Genomic DNA, 20478 nt, shown 5'->3' with positions numbered 1-20478 from the left:
ATTTAATTTACAATTAAATACAAAACTTTAAATACAATTACTAGAAGTGAAAGAATCCGTCATTCTTATATGCTTATTTTTGAGATAGCACAAGTAGGGGAGGGGCAGAGAGAAAGGGACAGAGGATCTGAAGGAGGCTCAGTGCTGACAGCAGTGAGCCCAATGTGGGGCTTGAACTCACGAACCACAAGATCATGACCCGAGCCTAAGTCAGGTGCTCAACCGACTGAGCCACCCAGGTGCCCCAAGAATCCATCATTCGTAAAGCCACCTCCAAAATCTAGATCAACTGACCCTCTCACCAGCCCGCGCTGGCTGACCCGAAGGGAGACTCTGGGAGAACCAATGAAAAAAACAATCAGACGCCAAAGCAAAAATTCTTTTTTGTGAAATTCTTTATCACTGTTTCTCTTCATATCGTTTACATCATTAGCTTCTTGAAGGCAGAATCCAGGTCTTGGTGCATACAAAAATTTATAGAATATAACATAGCTATTAACTAGAAAGTAGTTGTTTTTTTGTGTGTGTTTTTTTTTTTTTTTCAACGTTTATTTATTTTTGGGACAGAGAGAGACAGAGCATGAACGGGGGAGGAGCAGAGAGAGAAGGAGACACAGAATCGGAAACAGGCTCCAGGCTCTGAGCCATCAGCCCAGAGCCTGACGCGGGGCTCGAACTCACAGACCGCGAGATCGTGACCTGGCTGAAGTCGGACGCTTAACTGACTGCGCCACCCAGGCGCCCCTAGAAAGTAGTTTTAAGATGCATTCTGGTTTCCCCCTTTACTTCAATAGCAATTCTGTAAAGAACAAAAGGAATTACCAAAAGGAAATAGGTTATAATTAAGCAACGCTGCCAGGTACATGCAGTGATGTTCCAGACACACAAATAGCTCAAAATTTAAATAAATACCCTTAATCCTTGTTCAAGACTGTCTATAAACACTGCTTTTGAAATTAACTGGTTTATTTCTCTTGATCTTACCTGTCAGCCAAACTGTGCAGCCACGAAAACCACCTCTGGTCCCCACGACCTGACCTCTCTTGTTCCTGCTGACATGGTGAGCTTGATAGGTGACATTAGTTGCTCTCTGCATCCCCTGGAAAAAATTAAAAAAAAAAGAAAAAAAGAATTCTGATTTACCTCAGTCCTTTAAAAAGTAAATACATATTCCTTGCTGTCACTATTCTATGTAACATGCCAAAAGCAAGGAAAAAGATTAAAACTAACAGTTTTCTTTACAGTACCTAAGCATGGTGTTCAGTGTTTTGCCAATTAATTTAATTAATAATTTAATCAACTCAGCTAGTTTAATATTTGATTTAATTAATTTAACCCTCTGAGCCACCCAGGAACGCAAAAACTCTTAGTCCTGTGTTTTCACAAATGAAGATGTTAAACCTGAGAAAAGCTAAACAACTTGCCCAAGTGCCAGTTAACAAGGGAGCAGTGGACTCCAAACCCAGTCTTCCACTCACTTAGGCCCTACTAGTATACCATGTGAACTAAACAGGGTCCCTACCCTCACTGAGCTTGCATCACACTGGGGGAGACAAAGCAGTAAAACTTGGTCGTATCAGAGCATGACAAGTGCGACTGTAAAAAATAAAACATGGTAAGCTGAAAAGAGACATCAGGTATGAGTACCTCTCTAGCCAGGACGATCAAGAAAGGCCTCTAAGAAGGTAGCATAGAAGCAGACTCCTAAACAAAGTGTGGAAGGAATGTCTGTAGGCATCATGAAATGCACAGTAGTAAGAGCTTTTGCGTTCCTGGGTGGCTCAGAGGGTTAAATTAATTAAATCAAATATTAAACTAGCTGGATTAATTAAATTATTAATTAAATTAATTGGCAAAACATGAAATTCATTGCTTATTTCCACAAAAAAAAAAAAAAAAAGGAATGCAATCATTTTCCCAAATATTCTTCAACAAAAATGGCATAAATTTATACAGGTCTCAAAGTATCCAAATGGACATTTCTCCAAGCAAAAAATACAAATGGCAAAAAAAGCAGATTAAAAGACGTTCGATATCATTAGCCACCAGAAAAATGCACAGCAAATCAAAACCACAAAGAGATACGTATATGATCCACCAGGAGGGCTACAATCAAAAAGACAGTATCAAGTGCTAGTGAGAATACAGAGAAATTAGAATCCTCATCCATTTGTGGTGAAAATGTAAAATACTACAGCCACTTTGGCAAACAGCAGTTCTGAAAATGTTACATATAGTTACCACGTGACCAAATAATTAAACTCCCAGATACTCACAAGAAAACATGTCCACACAAAACATACATACCTAAGTTCCTAGCAGCTTTATTGATAAAAGCCAAAAAGTGGAAACCCAATTGTCCACCAGTTGATAATTAGATAAAATATTTTAAAATTTACACGATATACCCACTCAATGGATGATCGGGCAACAAAAAGGAATGAAGTACTCAAACACGTTACAACTTGGATGAACCTCAAAAACATTAGGCTAAGAAGCCAGTCACAAATACCCATGTATGGTATAATTCCATTTATTGAACTGTCCAACACGAGAAAAGCTAGAGAGACAGAAAGCAGATTAGTGACTGCCTCAGGCTGGGAGACTGGAGGGCAGGGAGAGTGACTGGTAACGTGTAGAAGGATCTTTTGGGATTATTAAAATGCTCTAAAATTGATTGTGATCATGGCTGCAAAACTGAAAAATATTAAAAGCCATTTATGCATTTTAAACAGATAAATTGAATGGTATGCATATTATATCAATAATGTTGTTTTCTATACAAAACAAAATGAATTAAGAGTCTCTATTTTCTCTCCCTATGGAGCAAAACCATAATTAAGGTTCTTTTTAATAGCATGCCTTTACAAAATAGGTACGTGACAGCATCCTTTTTTGATAGGGTGTTTGTATTTGATACTGCTTATAAACTCTTACTTTTTAAGGCAGTTTTATTCATCATTCATTCAAAACTATTTACTGAATACATACTACATGCTTGACATTCCTCTAGGAATGAAACAGTTTACAGTACCAATAAAAAATCTCTTTCCTCTTGGGACTTTTATCTGGTCCTCACTCCTAGTGCAGTGGTTCTCAAAGTGTGACCCCAGAAGAGCAGAATCAGCGTATCCTGGGAACTGTTAGAAATGCAAATTATTAGATCCTGCCTCCAGGCCAACTGAATCCGAAACTCTGGGGCAGGGCCCAAACAATCTGTATTTTAAAGCCCTCCAGGTGATGATGATACAAGTTAGTGCCTGAAAGCCACTGGACTAGGGATGCCTAGGTGGCTCCTGTCCATAGAGTATCAGACTCTTGATCTGGGCTCAGGTCATGATTCCAGGGTCATTGGATGGAGCCCTGCAATGCTGAGCCTAGAACCTCCTTAAGATTCTCTCTCTCTGCCCTCTCCCAGCCCCCCTGCCACTCCCCAACTCAAGATTCTTTTCCCCTTCCCCTGCATATTCTCTTTAAAAAAAAAAAAAAAAAAGTCACTGGTCAATGGAAGAGACAACAGGGGGAAGAAAGACCAAAATGATTAAGTAAATGATATAAGTTATGCAGGAATAAATATCAGAAAGGAGAAAAGTAAATAAAGCAAAATTGTGAAGAAATATCAGAGAAGTGATGTCCAGACAGAGTGGCTTCACCAAAAAGAGGACACTTAAGACCTGTGATGAGCTGGGGCGGTGGGGGGGAGGTGAAGCACCTCCAGACAGAAGGAAGAGTGAGAACGCAGAAAAGTGAAAATGTGGACGAAGGAAATCTAGAGTGGTTGGCAGGCAGTCTGAACAACTCCTGTGAAGCCAACACTCATAAATTCAAAGCAATACCCGTCACTAGGACAGTGTTTTCCGCAGCCACATCAGGGGGACACAGGTTGAGGCATGTAACAGTCAGAGTAGATCCAACCAGGGCTGTGGTTTGGCCCAGAGGTCTTCAAAATGGGGAACAAACACCCTTGGAGGCATAGAAGCATGACCTTTGTAAAGGAATGCATTTCTATCCAGATCTTCAACTTCCAGATGCACTCGCTTCTAAAAACGGTCTGCCCGAGGCGCCAGGTCTCTCTCCCCACTTCCCTGCCGACGGTGCAGGTACTCCTAGTGCACCAGACAAAGGCATCTCTGCCCTTCTGGGTCCTACCATCACTCATTGTGGAAAATCCTCTGAGGCCAAAGGGACAATCTGCCAATTCTTTTTAATAAGTACACCGCAAGAGCCACACCCCTCACCCACTAATCGTCTCATTAACAGATGGATTTCCAATAAAATTATATTATACATGTTCAATAATCACTTATGAAAAATTATAATATGGGTCACCCGACTTATTTCTCTTCAATAAACTAATGAAGCAAACATAACTTTCCAGCTCCACATTTCCAAGATCTTAAACAAAAACAAGGTTCCCCACACAGATACCCTCATCTCTTGAGGAGGGACACCTCTACCCAGAGGTCACTAGTTTCAGCCCCCAGCCAGGCTGCCTGGGGAGAAGGGGGTAGGGTGGGGGCGTGCTACACAAGTCAGCTGCAAAACCTGTTTGACTCAGGTCATTTTGCTTTGGGATTTGTTCCAAGTTATTTCGGTTTGGGGCAAGAAGAAACATGTATCTAATGAATTTTAATTCATTCTGGCCCTGTAAAATACCTCCTGCTTTCATTTAAATTGAGTAGAATGTATAAAATTACCTGAGAAGCTATAAACCAACCACTGAGGATGTGGCTGGGAGAAAATATAGGATAAGCAGAGATTGTCTGTTTTAATCACTAGAAAAGAATGTTACCTCAGGGTTTCTTGCCTCCCACATTTAAAAAAATTCTGGCAGCAGGGACGGCAGTCTAAGGACGCTTATTGTTTATGGATGTTTGATCTTTCTCATATTACAAAACAATCTTAAAAAGAAAAAAAAAGCTCTGCCACAATCTCCTACCTCCCAGTTTCTCAGAGTAAATTAAAGAACACTTTTCTTAAACTACTGGAATAGCAAGGAGGTGGAATTATGCCTGAACTTTACTAAGAACCTAAAGGCCACTCCCACATGCAATCTCCTAGTTCCCCTTCCCTTCTTTTCCACCCTCCCACTGGCCAAATCCTTCCCCCAATTACACCCACAAGAAATGACATTAGTGACTCACTAAGGGCCAAGAGTGAGTCGTTTCCTTCTGATTCTACATTCCTGCTCAGTCTTCAAGGGCCTAGCTTCTATCCACAGGACAGAGAAATCAGGTTTATGGTTTCCTTCCTAATCGTCTGGGTGGTTTGTAGAAATATTTATGTGGCCTGGTGTGTGCACCCAGGCAGTCCCTGTAACATTTACCGCCTATATGGTTTGCCTGTTCTTGAGGGACCGTTTTATACTTTCAGGTGTCTTTCTACATACATATGTTTTGACTTCCTTGGGTGGGTAGGTCAAGCGCAGGGAGCTGCAGTTCTTGGTATTTTCCCCAACGTTCCAACTCTTCTCTTGTGCCTAGTCAGTGCTCAGTAAAAGTTAGATATAAGGCACTTATTTTAAGGTATGATTTGTTTTCCCTGCCTAACGTGCCAATGAAGACCAACATTCAGCAATCTTAAGTCTAGCAGAACTGGGATGATTCAACAGAATTTATTCACTTTCAACACGTAAGGCTAAACAACTCTCAGTCCTGTTACCAGGCTAACTTCACATGGCCTCTGACAATTGTGGTGCACATTTTCTACACATTTGACACACTTCTGTCATGATGCACACAAGTGGCCCAGGGTGCCTTTTTTGACCGTCCTTAATTTCCACATGGGCGGTTTTATTATTTTGTCCACTTCCCTATGGGACAAATGAACTTCTCCTATGATGCCATTTAGAGAATCTTATGCCTTATGAGTTTATCATGACTTTATGAGCAACTCTGCCTTTTTAAGTGGAATGTGTAAAAGCAATGAGCATATACCAAATAACAAGTATAATTCTGGACTCGACATCTATCATCCATCCCACCACCCGCCTTAAGCTGACTGCTAAACAGTGTATTCCTGAAAGGGTGTTACGGAAACTGGTCTGGATCACCCGGCAGAAGAACCAAGCGGCACTCGGAGATCTTGGAAGGCAGGAGGTTTATTTTAGACCAGTGGGCTCAGAGATCACCCTCCAGAGGTCTGAGCCCAGAGCATCAACAGAGGGGACAATTTATAGTCTGTTACTTCTGCATTCCTCATTAGTAGTAATTTGGTGCCAGTGGCAGCAAGCAGGGTGGGAAGAAGAACCCGGAAGGGGAGTCTTCAGGCTGGAGGGACTGGAGTTCCCCTATCAGTCCTGTCGGCCATCTTATAACAGATTTTTCCCTGTCAAGGGAATCTCTGAAATGGTAACAGTCATGTTTCTTTCATGTCTCAAGACATACTATGGAGAGATGGTAGCGTAACATGTGAATAAAGTGAAGACATGGCAGAGTACATACAAAAAAGAAGAAACCTTGGGGCGCCGTGTGGCTTGGTGGGTTAAGCGTCCGACTTACACTCAGGTCATGATCTCATGGTTCGTGGGTTTGAGCCCCATATCGGGCTCTGTGCTGGCAGCTCAGAGCCTAGAGCCTACTTCAGATTCTGTGTCTCCCTCTCTCTCTGCCCCTCCCTCACTCATGCTCATGCTCTGTCTCTCCCTGTCTCTCAAAAATAAATGAACATTGAAAAATAACTTAAAAAAAAAAAAGAAGAAACCTTTAGTTCACAGTCACTGATAACTTAGTTTAGTTACTCACAAGTGGAATTAATCTTCTGAACATTAACAAGCCAAAGGCAAACAGCAAAAGTGAAGATCATACATTGCTGGAGGCTGAGAAAACTTGAAAATACTATACTTAACACCGTGAGATTCCAAAACATGCTGCACAGCAACACTGGAATGATGTTGCTCATCAGGAAGCGAATCTCAGGCTCTCCCCCAGACCTCATGAATCAAAACTAAGTCCCTAGGAGGCTTATCTGATTGCCATCAACTACCATGCATGCACTCTGTATATACATCATAGGTACCCAACTAGTCTGTTTTAAAGATTAAGCAACATTTACATATTGAATCAAAATTTCAAAATGTCGGTACCTTTAATGGAAGGGCCCTAGGATGACCTCCAGGTAGAAAGCCCAGCTCTAAGATTCCTAGAAGTCAGAAACGAATCTAAGTCTATTTTAGTCATTGATCCCTTCTAGATACTGGGGTAAGATAACACTTCAGGTAAGGAGACAAACTGTAAATAAAGAAATCATTACGCCATGACAGACCCCTCCATCTCCCACCATAGTGACAGTGGGGCACTCCTAATACATACGAAGGGAGTTCAGAAGCTGGACAAAAATACACTAACGTCTACCTCAGATGTTGATATTAACTACTAAAACGATGCGAGAGTACACAAAAACCATGGACACAAATGTTCACAACAGCATCACCCATAAAAGCCAAAGAACAGAAACTCAAATGTCCATCACCTGATGAATGGATAAACCAAATGTGATATATATCCATAAAATGGAACATGATTCGACCACCTAAAGGAATGAAGTACTGATAACATGCCACAACATGGATGAACCTTGGAAACATTATACGAAGTTAAAGAAGCCAGATGCAGTAAGCCATATGTTGTAGGATTCCATTTATAGGAAAATTTGGAATAGGAAAATCCAGAGACAGAAAACATTATGGACTGTCAGGAGCTAGAGAGAAAGGAAGAGGTAGGAAGGGGAATGACTGCTCGTGGGTACACGATTTCTTTTTGAGGTGAAAAAATTGTTCTAAAATTAGACACTGGTGATGGTTGTACAACTCTGAATATACTAAAAAAAAACTTAAACATAGTTGTACAACTCTGAATATACTAAAAAAAAACCTTAAACATACAAGAGATAAAGACACAGAGAAAGGATGCAAACATCAAGGAAACTAGAAAGAAGACACAGAACAATGGCTACATTCATTTAAATTGAAACTGGACTTCTATACATAATGTCTAACATTCCCACTATTTTTATTGGTCAAAACTCACTCAGTAAGGAATTATATCCTTAGAAAAGGACATTTCACAGAAATAATTACCACTTAGGTAAATACCAAAAAAGAAAAAAAGTTATTCTCTTCATTTATATTACTTAGTAACTTGCTTTCAAAACAATTCAGAGTTGGGAATTTTAAGCGTCCGACTTCAGCTCAGGTCATGATCTCACGGTGAGTTCGAGCCCCATGCGGGGGCTCTGTGCTGACAGCTCAGAGCCTGGAACCTGCTTCAGAATCTGTGTCTCCCTCTCCCTCTGCCCTTCCCCCACTGGTGTGCGTGCACACGTGTGTGCTCTCTCAAAAATAAACATACAAAAAAAAAGAGCAAAAGATGGTAACTTCCAAGCTGGTGAATAAGAAAATGTTATTATCAACTGGATCTTACTTTAAATTCCTAATTTTGCATATCAGAGCTATGCAATTTCCTTTCCCTTTTTCTTACCAAAACAAAGCGGAGAAACAGGGTCTCTCAGCTTCAGCAATAACGACTCCTTGAACCAGATAATTCTTTGTTGTGGGAGCCATTCTGTGCACTGTCAGATGTTTAGTAGCATCTCTGGCCTCTATCCAACAGATGCCAGAAGCACCCCCAGCACAGGCACACGCTAACAATCAAAAATGTCTCCAGATACTGCCAAACACCCCCTTGGAAGTGGCAAAATCTTATCTGGTTGAGAGCCACTAGAGTAGAGAACTACTTCTCAAAATTCAATGTAACAGAGCTCAGGCTGGGAAAGTTTATTTCACAATTCACATGTAGAGACACAAGTATGCTGAGGGGGAAGCTAATACTGCCAGGTATCATGCCAGAAGCCAGGGCTACAGAATCACCCAGAACTAGGATTCCAAAGTAGCCACTAGCTCTCAAAATTTCTTGCCCTGGAAAGAGAGTAAAAATGAATACATGAATACATAAATACACAGAGAGTAGAAGAAATGCTGGCAGCCACCCCAAAGTTACTATCTAGACATGCCTTGTCAATACAACTTTCTGAGATGATGAAAATCTTCTATACCGTACTGTCCGATACACTGGCCACTAGGCAGTGGAGTGCCTGAAATGTGGCTAGTGCAGCTAAGGAAAAGAATCTCTTACTTTACTAATTTTAACTAAATTTAAGTTGCCACAGGTGGCTAGCAGCTATCAGATTCGACAACACAGATCCAGACCTTGTTATCGTTCTTGTTATTGTTGTTAGTCAACATTCGTAAGAGTACATTCTTGGTGGAAATCCAGCTTTCCTTCTTCTTTAGGCAATTTTTCCAGCAGCAGATCAATACCTGCCCCTGACCAGGGCCAGGCCAATGCTCTGAAGAATGAAAGTATTGGCCTCTGCCTCGGCCCTTCATAAGCTGGGTGTTCTGCATGCATGTTTCTGTTCTGTTCCACCTCAGTCTCCTCCAAAATCCAGAATGAGGTACTGGCCTTCTGTGAAAGGCATCTAACAGTGTATGGGACAAACTGCTCAAAAAAGGTAGAACTGGTAAAAGGGAGAATTATCTCATTCATTTATTTGTTTTCTTTTTAATTAACTCTTTCCCAGGTAGAATACAATACCTTCTCTGTCTTTTTACTACTGCATCCCTAGCACCTAGAACAAAGGCACACACAGAGTAGGTGTTAAATATTTGATGAATAAATAATAACAAGGGGGCACCTGGGTGGCTCAGTCAGTTAAGCATCTGACTCTTGATTTCGGCTCAGGTCATGATCTCACAGTTGTGAGATCAAGCCCCACATGGGACTCCATACTGGGCGTGGAACCTGCTTAAGATTTTCTCTCTCTCTCTCTCTCTCTCTCCCTCCTCCCCCCCCCCAAAAAAATAAAAAATTAATAATAAAAAATAAGAAGAACACCTTAAATATTGTTCATGTGCCAGGTATCACTATAGTATTTCAAATATACTGACTTACTTAAACCTCACTACAGCAGCACCTGGGTGGCACAGTTGGTTAGGCATCCAACTCTTGATCTTGGCTCAGGTTGCAATCTCACGGTTTGTTACATGGAGCCACCCCCACTCCCACCCCTACGGGGCTCTGTGCTGACAGCACAGACCCTGCTTAGGGTTCCCCCTCTGCCTCTCCCTCGCTCATGCGTGCATGTGCACACTCTCTCAAAATAAATAAACTTAAAAAAAAATTTTTTTATAATGTTTATTATTATTTTTGAAAGAGAGACAGAGAGCAAGCAGGGGAGGGGCAGAGAGAGAGGAAAACACAGAATCGGAAGCAGGCTCCAGGCTCTGAGCTGTCAGCACAGAGCTCGACGCAGGACTCAAACCCACAGACCACGAGATCATGACCTGAGCTGAAGTCAGCCACTTAGCCAACTGAGACATCCAGGCACCCCTTCAAAATAAATAAACTTAAAAAAATAAACCGCACTATAACCCTAGGAGATATGCACTATCTCCTAGTGGAGATATAGGTCCACCATAAGCTGTATCTTATTATTCACATTATTACCTTTGAGGATGAGGCACAAACGTATTACGGTAACATGCCCAAGATCACACAGGTGGTGACAAAACTATAATCTGAATCCTACCACATATGAAGCATATTCTCTAAAGCTGTGCAGAGATATTAATGTTATCTAAGGATTTTAATGTCTGAAGCACCCAAGCTTACTATGTACCATATTCCTTATCCCCATCTTGTTATATGAGAAGCTCAGTGTAGACACAAAACATCTGTAATGAAATATCACTACATAATACGTGATAGTGGCAGCATGCAACATAATACAGGGATGCATACCCAATTCAGCAATGTGTAAGAGGGTGCGCACACAGGAGGGAGGGCCACTGTATGATAAACAAGCCCACAGCTCTGCGAAGATTCTAGGAAGTGACAAAGGTTAACATGCAGCCCAGGCACAAGGAAAGGCTTGTGTAAAACCATGAGGATGAAAGGTACAGAAGAGAAGTTGGGGCTGGAGATATGGAGCTATGGAAATTTGGGGAGTAGCAGGAGATAGGAGTATGGAAAGGCAAACCAGAATGAGACTACAGGTTGCTTCTGAATGTCAGACCACTCCGTGGGCTGGAGGCTCCAACTCCCCAGTAAGGCAGGTCCAAGCAAGGAATTCAACCCAACATGATTCTACCAAATGGGTGAGTAACCCCTGGACCTGAACCGAGTGCCCCACATCTCCCTCAGCTCAACTCACACACTCCTAAGGGCAGATAAAAGCTAGTCCCACATTGGGGCGTCTGGGTGACTCAATCGGTTAAGTGTCCTCTTGGTTTCGGCTCAGGTCATGATCTCACAGTTACACGAATTCGAGCCCCATGTCAGACTCTGCACTGAGCGTGGAGCCTGCGTGGGATTCTCTCTCCCCCCCTCTGCCCCTCCCCCACTCACACTGTCTGTGTCTCTCTCAAAATAAAAAAACCTAAAAAAAGAAAAAAAAAGAAAAAAGCTGGTTTCAGTATAGAAAGGTTCACTCAGATGGAGAATGAAATGCATTTCATCTGATCCTTTGTCAGACTGAGGTATGAGGAAGCTAACGAAGCAAGTTTATTCCTGATTTCTCTTTAACCATTCTTGTAGATGTATGGAGACATCTCCCTCTAATACTAAATAATGCCCCCAATGCCAGAACATTATATTTTCCTAGGTCTTTCCTAGCTCTCATGAAGCCCCTTCTCTTACCTGTTCCTTCACAGGTGATACTACCCAAAGCTTAGGACTTAGTCTCTCATTTTTCTCTTCATTCTCTAACTCAAATTTAATCATCAAATCTTTATTTCCAATCTTAACCCACCTCAGTCCCTATCATGTTGTCCACGTGTCCCTACTGAGTATTCGAAATGAGGCTAGTCTGAATTGAGATGTGTAAGTGTAAAATACACCCTTAAGTAATATATCTTAGTAATTTTATGTTATGATAGTATTGAAGTTACATTTATGTTGAAATGACTGTTTTAAATATGTTGGGTTAAATAAAAGACATTAATCAAATTTATTTCAACCTGTTTCTTTTTTCTTCAATGGACCCTCTAGAAAATTTTCAACTACATTATGTGGCTCTCACTATATTCCTATGGAGAGCATATCTACTAAAAGCTGTCTCGCGTGTGCAGCATGCTTAAAATTGGATCCACCACTAAGAAACTCTATGACATCGCTGTGCCTCAGTTTCTTCATCTATAATATGAAAACACTACTTGTAATAAATGGGATAACTGTAAAAATAAGAACTATACACAACATTTACTATATGCCAGGCACTGTAAGCATTTCTCATATATTAGCTCCTTTAAATCTTCACAACATCCCAGTGAGACCAACGCTTCCATTTTACAGGTGAGCACAGGGAAATCAAGTGACTAGCCAAAGGTTATGTGGTTAGTAAAGAGCAGAGCCCAGATTTGAGCCCAGGCAGCTTTAAATGACTATCTCTCATGATATCCACTTCAGAAATGTTGCAAAAATTCAGTAAGTTAACTTAAGCAAGACATTTAAAACTGTATTGGACACACAGTAAATTCTCCTTCAGTGTTTAACTTTTATCAGCATTACCCCAGCCTCCAGCCTACTTCCCAATTTCCCAGCACGGCACAACTTTTCTCCCCATTTCTCAAGATTAAAACCTCAGGATCCAACTTTTAACACGCCTCCCTCTTTCATTCCCTAATTCTAGTTAGTCAGCTCCTTCTTACTCTTCTTGTGTGTTTTTAATGCATCTATTCTGCTATTCCCACAGGCGCTTTAACCCGGCCCTTTGCACCCTCGCATCGGATAAATCAATACCAAGAACAACTTAAACAGTGTTCATGTACCAGCACGCTCTAAATCTATTAGTTCATTTAGACCTCACTATAACCCTATCTGTTTTCTAAGACTTCCACATCTAGGCTCTAACAGTATCTAATTTCCTCAGTAGCCCAACCTTCCTGGAAATCCAATTTCATCATGCGATGGAAACTTTAAAGGAGTATGGGTTCTTCAGACTTGTGTGTATCAGCTGACTTCAGTATGTGAAAGGAAAATATGACGGATGTTCTCTATTGGGGCAAAAAAAGACTTATAAGGCCCAGAAAATTAAAAATTCTAGCCTCACCAAAAATCTCCCAAGGAATCAAGTCTTAACTGAGCTAACATTAACAACTGCATAACCTAGCCCCACCCTACCCATTCAAACTTCTCTCCACTCCTCGGTAAAAATTCTCCAGAGTGGTTAAACAAGGTTTCCTTGTTTCTATAAAAAATAGTATTATTATTAATTCTTATTTCCAGCCTTTATTCATACAGTTCCTCTCTGCCTCACAAATCTGGGCACATTTCTCCTCCATAAACTTTACCCAAACATTTAGGATAAACAAATCTCCCTTCTAAACTGCGATAAAACATGTCTTGCACTAGTCACTGTGGTCTGAAATACTCATCACCTGGCAAATGCCACTTCCAGCCCCAACCAGGCCATGAGCACCTGGCCGGAAAGCATGGAGTCCCTCATTTTTCATCTTCTCCATCAGTGGCAAAGGTCTGTACAAAGAATGAACACCTATTTGGCAAACAGTTAAAAAATAAATTATGGATGGTGTAAATGAAATCATCTGTAAATACCCTAATTTAGCCAACCTTATTTCACGAACTGAAAAACACCATGAGGTACAAGAGCCACACCAAGTTACACGGTAGTGGTTTCACTGCGCTTTCAAATTCATTATCTTCTTTGCTCCTCGAAACAACCTAGAGAAGTGCACACTATTACACCCTTGTTAAGACAGCTAAGGGTTAAAGAAATAGAATGTTTTTCCTCAAGTTCACTCAGCTACTAAATGGCAAAGCTGGAACCAGAGACCAGGCCAGTAGTCCAGTGCTCTTTCCAATGTTCTAATTTACCTTTTATTCCTTTCCCTCCTTATCACATAAGATTAAATAATTAAAAGAAGAAAGGAATCAGGTGAGAATCTTAAGTAACAACAGATATGATAAACTCACATCAAATGAATATTTGCCTGAAATGGCTTTTTTTTTTTAACTCATCAAGGTTAATGATGATTTACGAGGTTGCATTTAAAATTAAACCTCATGATCGGATTGTACTGTGAAATAAAAACCCATCTAAACTTAAAACCAGCGCCTTTCCTGACTCCAAAGTTGGACACCACCTCCCCCTCCCCCACCTCAATCTGCTCTATACTTACAATATCTTAAGGCTGTTTCTCATCAAAGAAATAAGGAAGGAAACAACCTCCTGAGGACACAGCACTTAACCATCAAATCCAATTGGCAGTCCTTGCTAAACGTTATAAACTATTAGTCTACCCATACCTTACTGTCTCCAGGAATCGAGTCCTTAAAACTCCATGTTATTTGTCAAACATTCCGATTTAATACTGAGCCACAAAGAACCTCAGTTCAGAGCAGTCTCAACTCATGAATGGCCACATTGTTGGGTACTCTCCCTTCACACTGAAAGTCGCAAATGGAAAGACGTGGCGATGGATCCAAACCTGGGATAAATGCACTGGCAGAGCCAAGGAAAACCACGAACGCAATGAAAATGCGCCCGCCTTCGCCTCCTCTGCAGACCTTCTGGCCACTCCAAGAGATGCGGGAAGCATCCCCTGTCGGGGGTGCACGCTTCCGTAGCCGTCAGCTCATTCCCGAAAGATTTTCTGCGAGGTCTCATCTGAGTCGAGGAGCACGGTAAGGGAGCATTCATTCTTCCCACGAAGGGTGGGTCGGACCGCACACAGAGCCCAGCTCGAGACCCCCGCCGCGCCAGCCCGTCTGGCACCCCCCACCGCCCCAGCTGGAAGGCGCCGGGCCTCGGGTACCATCCCCCGAGCTCCAGGGAGGATGCAGAGGAGGCGGGAGGGAAGGAGCGGCTCCGAAACGAGCTGCAACCAGAGCCTCCCTAGAGCCTCCTTCGCTTCTCTGCCCCGACTCACCCAGTTCTGTGCATTATTGCTCAGCTTGACTTTCTTGCACAGGCTCCCAGGTACCTCCATAGCTGCAGAGCGCGCGCGGGTGCCGGGATCCTAAACGCCAGGAGAGTAGCCGGAGGAGAGGCCGACGGGGGCGGGGCGGGACGAAAAGGCGGGGCCTCCTTGCGCCCGAGTCGGCGCGCGCTTACGTACGCACGGGCTCGTGCTCGTACCTCCTACTGCGTGGCGCGTTGGTTGCGCCTCCGAAATGGATCTGGAGCAGAGGTATGTGGGGAGGGGCGAAGCGGCGGGCCAGAACCTTAGGCAGGAGCTGGGGTGGGGCTTTGGCGCTTGCAACGGTGCGAGCGCGCACGACGCTCCTCCCTCTTGATTCTGAGGAAGGGGCGGGGCCTGGGAAGGTAGTCGTGGAAGTTTCCTGGCCTCTCCCGGGCTTGACGCCTTGTGCTGCGCAGGCGCTGAGGTTGGAGCCAAGTCCCAGGCGCGGGCCACCCACGGAAGGGCAAGGGAGGTTCTTGGCTCCCTGCAGCTGATGCTGGCTGGAAAGAGACATTGATGGAGTCTCCTGCCCCTCTGACTTTTCCTCCATAAGCGCGGCCACCAGTCTTCTGTCTGCCCATTCTGTATCCTTGTCACCCTGGCCACATTTAAAAAGGGATTTTCCAGCCTCGCAAAGGGAAGAAATGATTTACTGAACAGCTTATTTTCCACACGTTCCGCTTGGTGGCTTTAAAATTCTGCTCAACGCGTAACTTCAAGAAACAGTCAATGCCCCTTCCTTGGTCATCAATAATTAATATCTCGACTGGGATTAGTGGTCATCTGCAAGGTGCTTCCTTCCCCACTTGGAGACCTCGCTTCATATCAGGAGATTTCTGTCCAGTAATTCTCAACCGCTAGGCCAAAAGGGCCCCTATATTATTAGTTTTTCCGAAAAGTCTTAGAGGACTGAATTCCAGGCTTAGGGAGGGCTGCTGGTTACCAAAGGGTAGACTGCCCACATGTGCAGGACATTCTCAAATTCACCTAATTATTATAGGACCAGTTCATAGGAAAATGGGGGCGGGGGGGAGGTCTTCTTCCACGAGTTACTCCCCCCCCCCCATTCTAAGGGCTTTTCCAAAGCTTGCTACAGGCACAGAAATAGTACTCTGCGCCTGCCCCCTCCCACACGCCGCCCACCACATCATCTTCAATCACTAAGACCTGAGGGTACTGCTTCTCAATAAGTAGCAAATCAGTCTATTTCCCCCACTGTTACTGCCGTTTGTTAGGCCTTCCCCCTATTCAAGATGAATCACAACTAATCCCCTTAACTGAGCACCCTCCACCTGTGTGGCTGCTGCTCACACACATGTTACTCCATTTTTGAATTGCTGTCAGAGTGGTACTTATAAAATTTTAAATCCAACCTTGTTTACTTGACCACATAAAATGTCAATTCATTGGTTCCCTGTAGCTTTTTCTAAGGGGTGTTTAATTTGAAGTCTGTATATAGAATTGAATTTCGATATAATTCTCAATTCTCAAAGAGCGGGGCAGGGACAGAGACAGAAAATCTTAAAGCAGCCTCTGGGCTCACAGCGCATGCGTTACTCCAAATCCCTAAACCATGAGCTCATGACCTGAGACTGAGGCGCCCCAGCCATTTCTTCAAGGAGTCCTAGGAAATGGTATTTAAAGGGAAATGGTATAAAGATATCACAATCTGGGCTTTAAGTTGTACTCATTGCTTCTCAGTCCATATTTGTGAGCTTTTCCCAATGAAAGACATTTTTAGGGTTAAAATACATCATGACTTTATATTGATACTCTCAGTTCAAATTCATGATTCCAGACATCAGTCATGCAAATGAGCCTGCAACATCTTGTCAAACCAGAAACAAGGAAATCATCAAAAAACACTAGGATTGAACAAACAACAACAAAAAAAAACCCCACTAGAATTATGTCAAAAGGACTCAGAAGCCAACTTTAAGAAGTTTTCTCCTGTCAAAGATGGTACAATTAGATTAGAGCACTAAAGGGATAATAACTATAAGGTATTGAAATAAGCCAAATATGTTTAAATGTCCGTGTTCATAATGATTATAATTAAAGACAACTCATTGCTACCCTTGGAGGATGCTACTGAGCCAACTCATTATTTTGAAACTGATAAAGGAAAGAATTTACCCTGCCTTCCCTGCACTAACTGTAAGTAAGGTAATGAAAAAAGTTGATGAGAGGAAGTTCTCTTTGTAGAAATACAGCTAATAGATGAAGGAAAGATGGAATTATAATATCACCATTTTGTACCTTCTAATGAAATAATGTATAAAGACAATGCTGCTCATGGCTGCTAACATCATGACAATAAAGGACATCAGAACTTTTTTGCCTCCTGATGACACTTTGCCTCCTGTGGTATTAATGCCCCTTACATTCAACCCTGATTCTAATCAAGCCTTCAGATCTGATTACCAGTTTACAGTTAATGCAGAGGAAAGATGTACAAATCACCATAAATGCAAGCAGCCAAATCCAAACTGTGGAAATCTCTACATAAGGACCTGATTCTTCAATAATTAAATTAAAAGGAGAAGGAAAAAAAAAAAACAAATGAAGAACTGAAGATTAAAAGAAAACTTAAGAGAGGTATTAAGCAATTGAACCATATGAAACTTATTTCACGACTGACTCACATAGAGAAGAATATTTAATGTACACAGCAATAGAGGAAATTTGAAGAGTACCTGGATTCTTGATAGTAAAGAGTTACATTTTTTGGTGATAATAACATTGTTATATTTTTGAAAGGAGTAATTTTAGAGTTACATATTGAAGGATTTATCAGTGAGATGGCAATGCCACAAGTATTCAGAATTAAAATGAGGCTCTTGGAAATTAAAAACAAGATAACAGAAATGGAAGAAAAGGTGAAGATAGCTTCCAGAATGCAGAGCAAAATCCCCAAAAAATAGAAATAGAATTTTTAAAGGAATAGTCCAGGAAATCCAACATCCACATATTAGAAATTCCAGAAAGAGAAAAATCATAGGAGGAAATAACTAAGTAAATCATTAGACAAAATTTTCTAGAAGTGAAGGACTGGAGTCTTTCCCTGAATGTCCAGCTCAAAAGATAGAAATTGAATGTACAATGCATAGTACTGTTGCCTGGAAATCCTACAAACTTCAAAGGAGAAGGACAGTTCAAAAACAAAGAATCAGGAGTGAAAATGAATTGAAGGTACTAAGAAAAACACTGAGGGCTAGAAGATAAATAGAACAATACCTTCAGAGTTCCAAAAGAAATGCATTTCCCACCCAGAATTTGGAATTATCATACACCCTTTCTCAAGGAAATATTGGAGGATGTGCTCCACCTAATGGAAAGAGGGCATTCAGAAAATAGATGTTTCCACACAGGAAACAGTCAAAAGGAATTCCCAGATTTATGGTGAAGGAAGATCTGAGAATGACTGCCATGTACCAGGTCTAGAGGATAATTAGTCAGAAGGCTCTCCAAGAAGTCAGAAGGCCCTTGGAGAGCCTAGTTTAGGAAGATAAAATTAATATAGCATCTTATGGGAATGACCATACTGAAAATGATTCAGACACTGACAAGGAGTTTGTGGTTGTATTAGTGATAACTGCTTAGAAAAGTAAGTCATCAAAAAGGACAAATTTACCACAGCCTTTCTGTACAAACTGTATTTCAGAGTAATCAAATAGCTGATGAGGAAAGGTTCATACTGATAGAATTCTAGTTAATAAATGCAGAAGGAATGTTGGCATTTAAAAATCACCATTTTAAGCACCTGATGAGGCAATTAACATAGGCAATAATCATTAATGTCTGCTAAAAGTATTAGGTGGAAGACAGTGTGATGGTTTATTTTGTGTGTCAACCCGAATGGGTTCACAGGGTGCCCAGATATTTGGTTAAACATTATTCTGGGTGACTCTGTGAGGGTACTGCTGGATGAGATTAACATTTGAATCAGTAGACTAAGTAGATTGCTGTCCATAATGTGGGTGGGCCTCATCTAATCAGTTGAAGGCCTGATTAGACTAAAAAGATGACTCTTCTGCAAGTAAGAGGGAACTCCTGCCTTACTTCCTTGATTAAGACATTGGTCTTTTCCTGCCTTCAGATTCGAACTGAAACATTGGCTCTTGGGTCTCAAGCCTGCTATCCTTCAGACTGGAACTTATGCCATCAGCTCTTCTGATTCTCAGGCTTTGGGATTTGGAGTGGAACTATACCATCAGCTCTCCTGGATCTCCAGCTTGCTAACTGCAGATCTTGAGACTTCTCATCCTCCATGACCACGTGAGTCAATTCCTTATAGTAAATCTCTATCTATCTATACTATTGGTTCTGTTTGTCTGGAAAACCCTGACTAATACAGGCAGGAAAGGGAATTTTATAATGGAGAGATCAGGCTGGTACCATCTGCACCCACTTATCAATTTTAGCATCTTCTAAAACTGGGACACCAGACATAATGTACCTTAAAATGTGATATAACAGGAAATACTCAGCACTAATTATCTTAGTTTGTGTTGTTTAAGAAGCAGGACATGGAAAGAAGGATTTGAGTACACATTATTTATTTGGGAGGTGAGTCCAAGAAACACCATTGGTAGAGTGGGAACATGATACATGAAGGAAGTCAATAAAGCAGCCATTGTGAGTAACTCACTTTAATCCCACTGAGTAACTCTAAGAAACAGTGTTGAACACATGCTTCAAAATATATTACCCGAGAGGAGAGAGCTGGGGAGTCATTATTCAAGGATGCCGCCTAGGGAGAAGAGTGTTCATCCCTTGGAATTTTGGATTGCAATGCCCATAGGTAGAGAGGGCACTGGTCCCAAAGAAAGCCTTCATGCAAAGAAATGGAGGTATATTCACATGTGGAAGTCAAGATGATATTTTCTACAATAGCAAGGGCTGAGGGAATATGCATGCGGCACCAGAAGTATTTGATATAACCATTTAATGAAGTATTCCTTAAAAAAAAAAAAAAGCATGGGTGCATTTCTCTACTTTTTCTTTTTCACATAAGATGATACTTATTTTTAAGAAGAGAAAAAAAAATAAAGAACTCTACAAAGAAAGCCACACACACACACACACACACACACACACACACACACACACGAAGAAAGAGAAAAAAAGAAACTATTTCCAGAGTACTACTATCATGGTGGAAAGGAAGAATGGTAATAGTTTTACTACTTGGCTAAGCTTTAAATCACACATACTTGGTCATAATAATATAAACTATGAATAAAACCTTAACAAAATTGCAGTATCACCACATGGAGTGGTTAAGGGGATGAAAGAAGTGTGTGTGTGTGTGTGTGTGTGCGCATGTGTGCCAGAAGAAAGAGGGATAGATAAATCTTCATTTTCTATGGTGTGAAACCAATAGATACTGCCTAAAACATAAAGACCAAGAATAGCAATACACCTATTATTTCAAGATATGGAGATACGTACCAAGAGATTTACCTGAAAGATTTAAGAGTGGTTGCCCCTAGGGC

The 20478-nt window shown here is 41.6% G+C and overlaps 1 protein-coding gene and 1 long non-coding RNA gene across 2 annotated transcripts in view; one reads left to right on the top strand and one right to left on the bottom strand.

The window, feature by feature from the left end:
* PAPSS1 (3'-phosphoadenosine 5'-phosphosulfate synthase 1) overlaps positions 1 to 15102 on the bottom strand; it is a 105379-nt gene extending 90277 nt beyond the window's left edge. The window contains exons 1-2 of the mRNA XM_047856517.1: positions 14948 to 15102; positions 985 to 1099 (exon numbers count right to left, since the gene is read on the bottom strand). Of these exons, the coding sequence (XP_047712473.1) occupies positions 985 to 1099; positions 14948 to 15007 (175 nt within the window). The 5' untranslated portion in view covers positions 15008 to 15102. The remainder of the gene's footprint in view (positions 1 to 984; positions 1100 to 14947) is intronic.
* A 20-nt stretch (positions 15103 to 15122) lies between these two features.
* Positions 15123 to 20478, top strand: part of LOC125164070 (uncharacterized) — a 53750-nt gene continuing 48394 nt past the window's right edge. Inside the window, exons 1-2 of the long non-coding RNA XR_007151629.1 lie at positions 15123 to 15208; positions 19080 to 19258. This is a non-coding gene — a long non-coding RNA (uncharacterized LOC125164070). The remainder of the gene's footprint in view (positions 15209 to 19079; positions 19259 to 20478) is intronic.

This window comes from Prionailurus viverrinus, chromosome B1, assembly GCF_022837055.1.
Source record: "Prionailurus viverrinus isolate Anna chromosome B1, UM_Priviv_1.0, whole genome shotgun sequence".
Taxonomy (NCBI): domain Eukaryota; kingdom Metazoa; phylum Chordata; class Mammalia; order Carnivora; family Felidae; genus Prionailurus; species Prionailurus viverrinus.
Note: the sequence above shows the minus strand (reverse complement) of the source record. Positions and strands in the feature narration are given on the sequence as shown.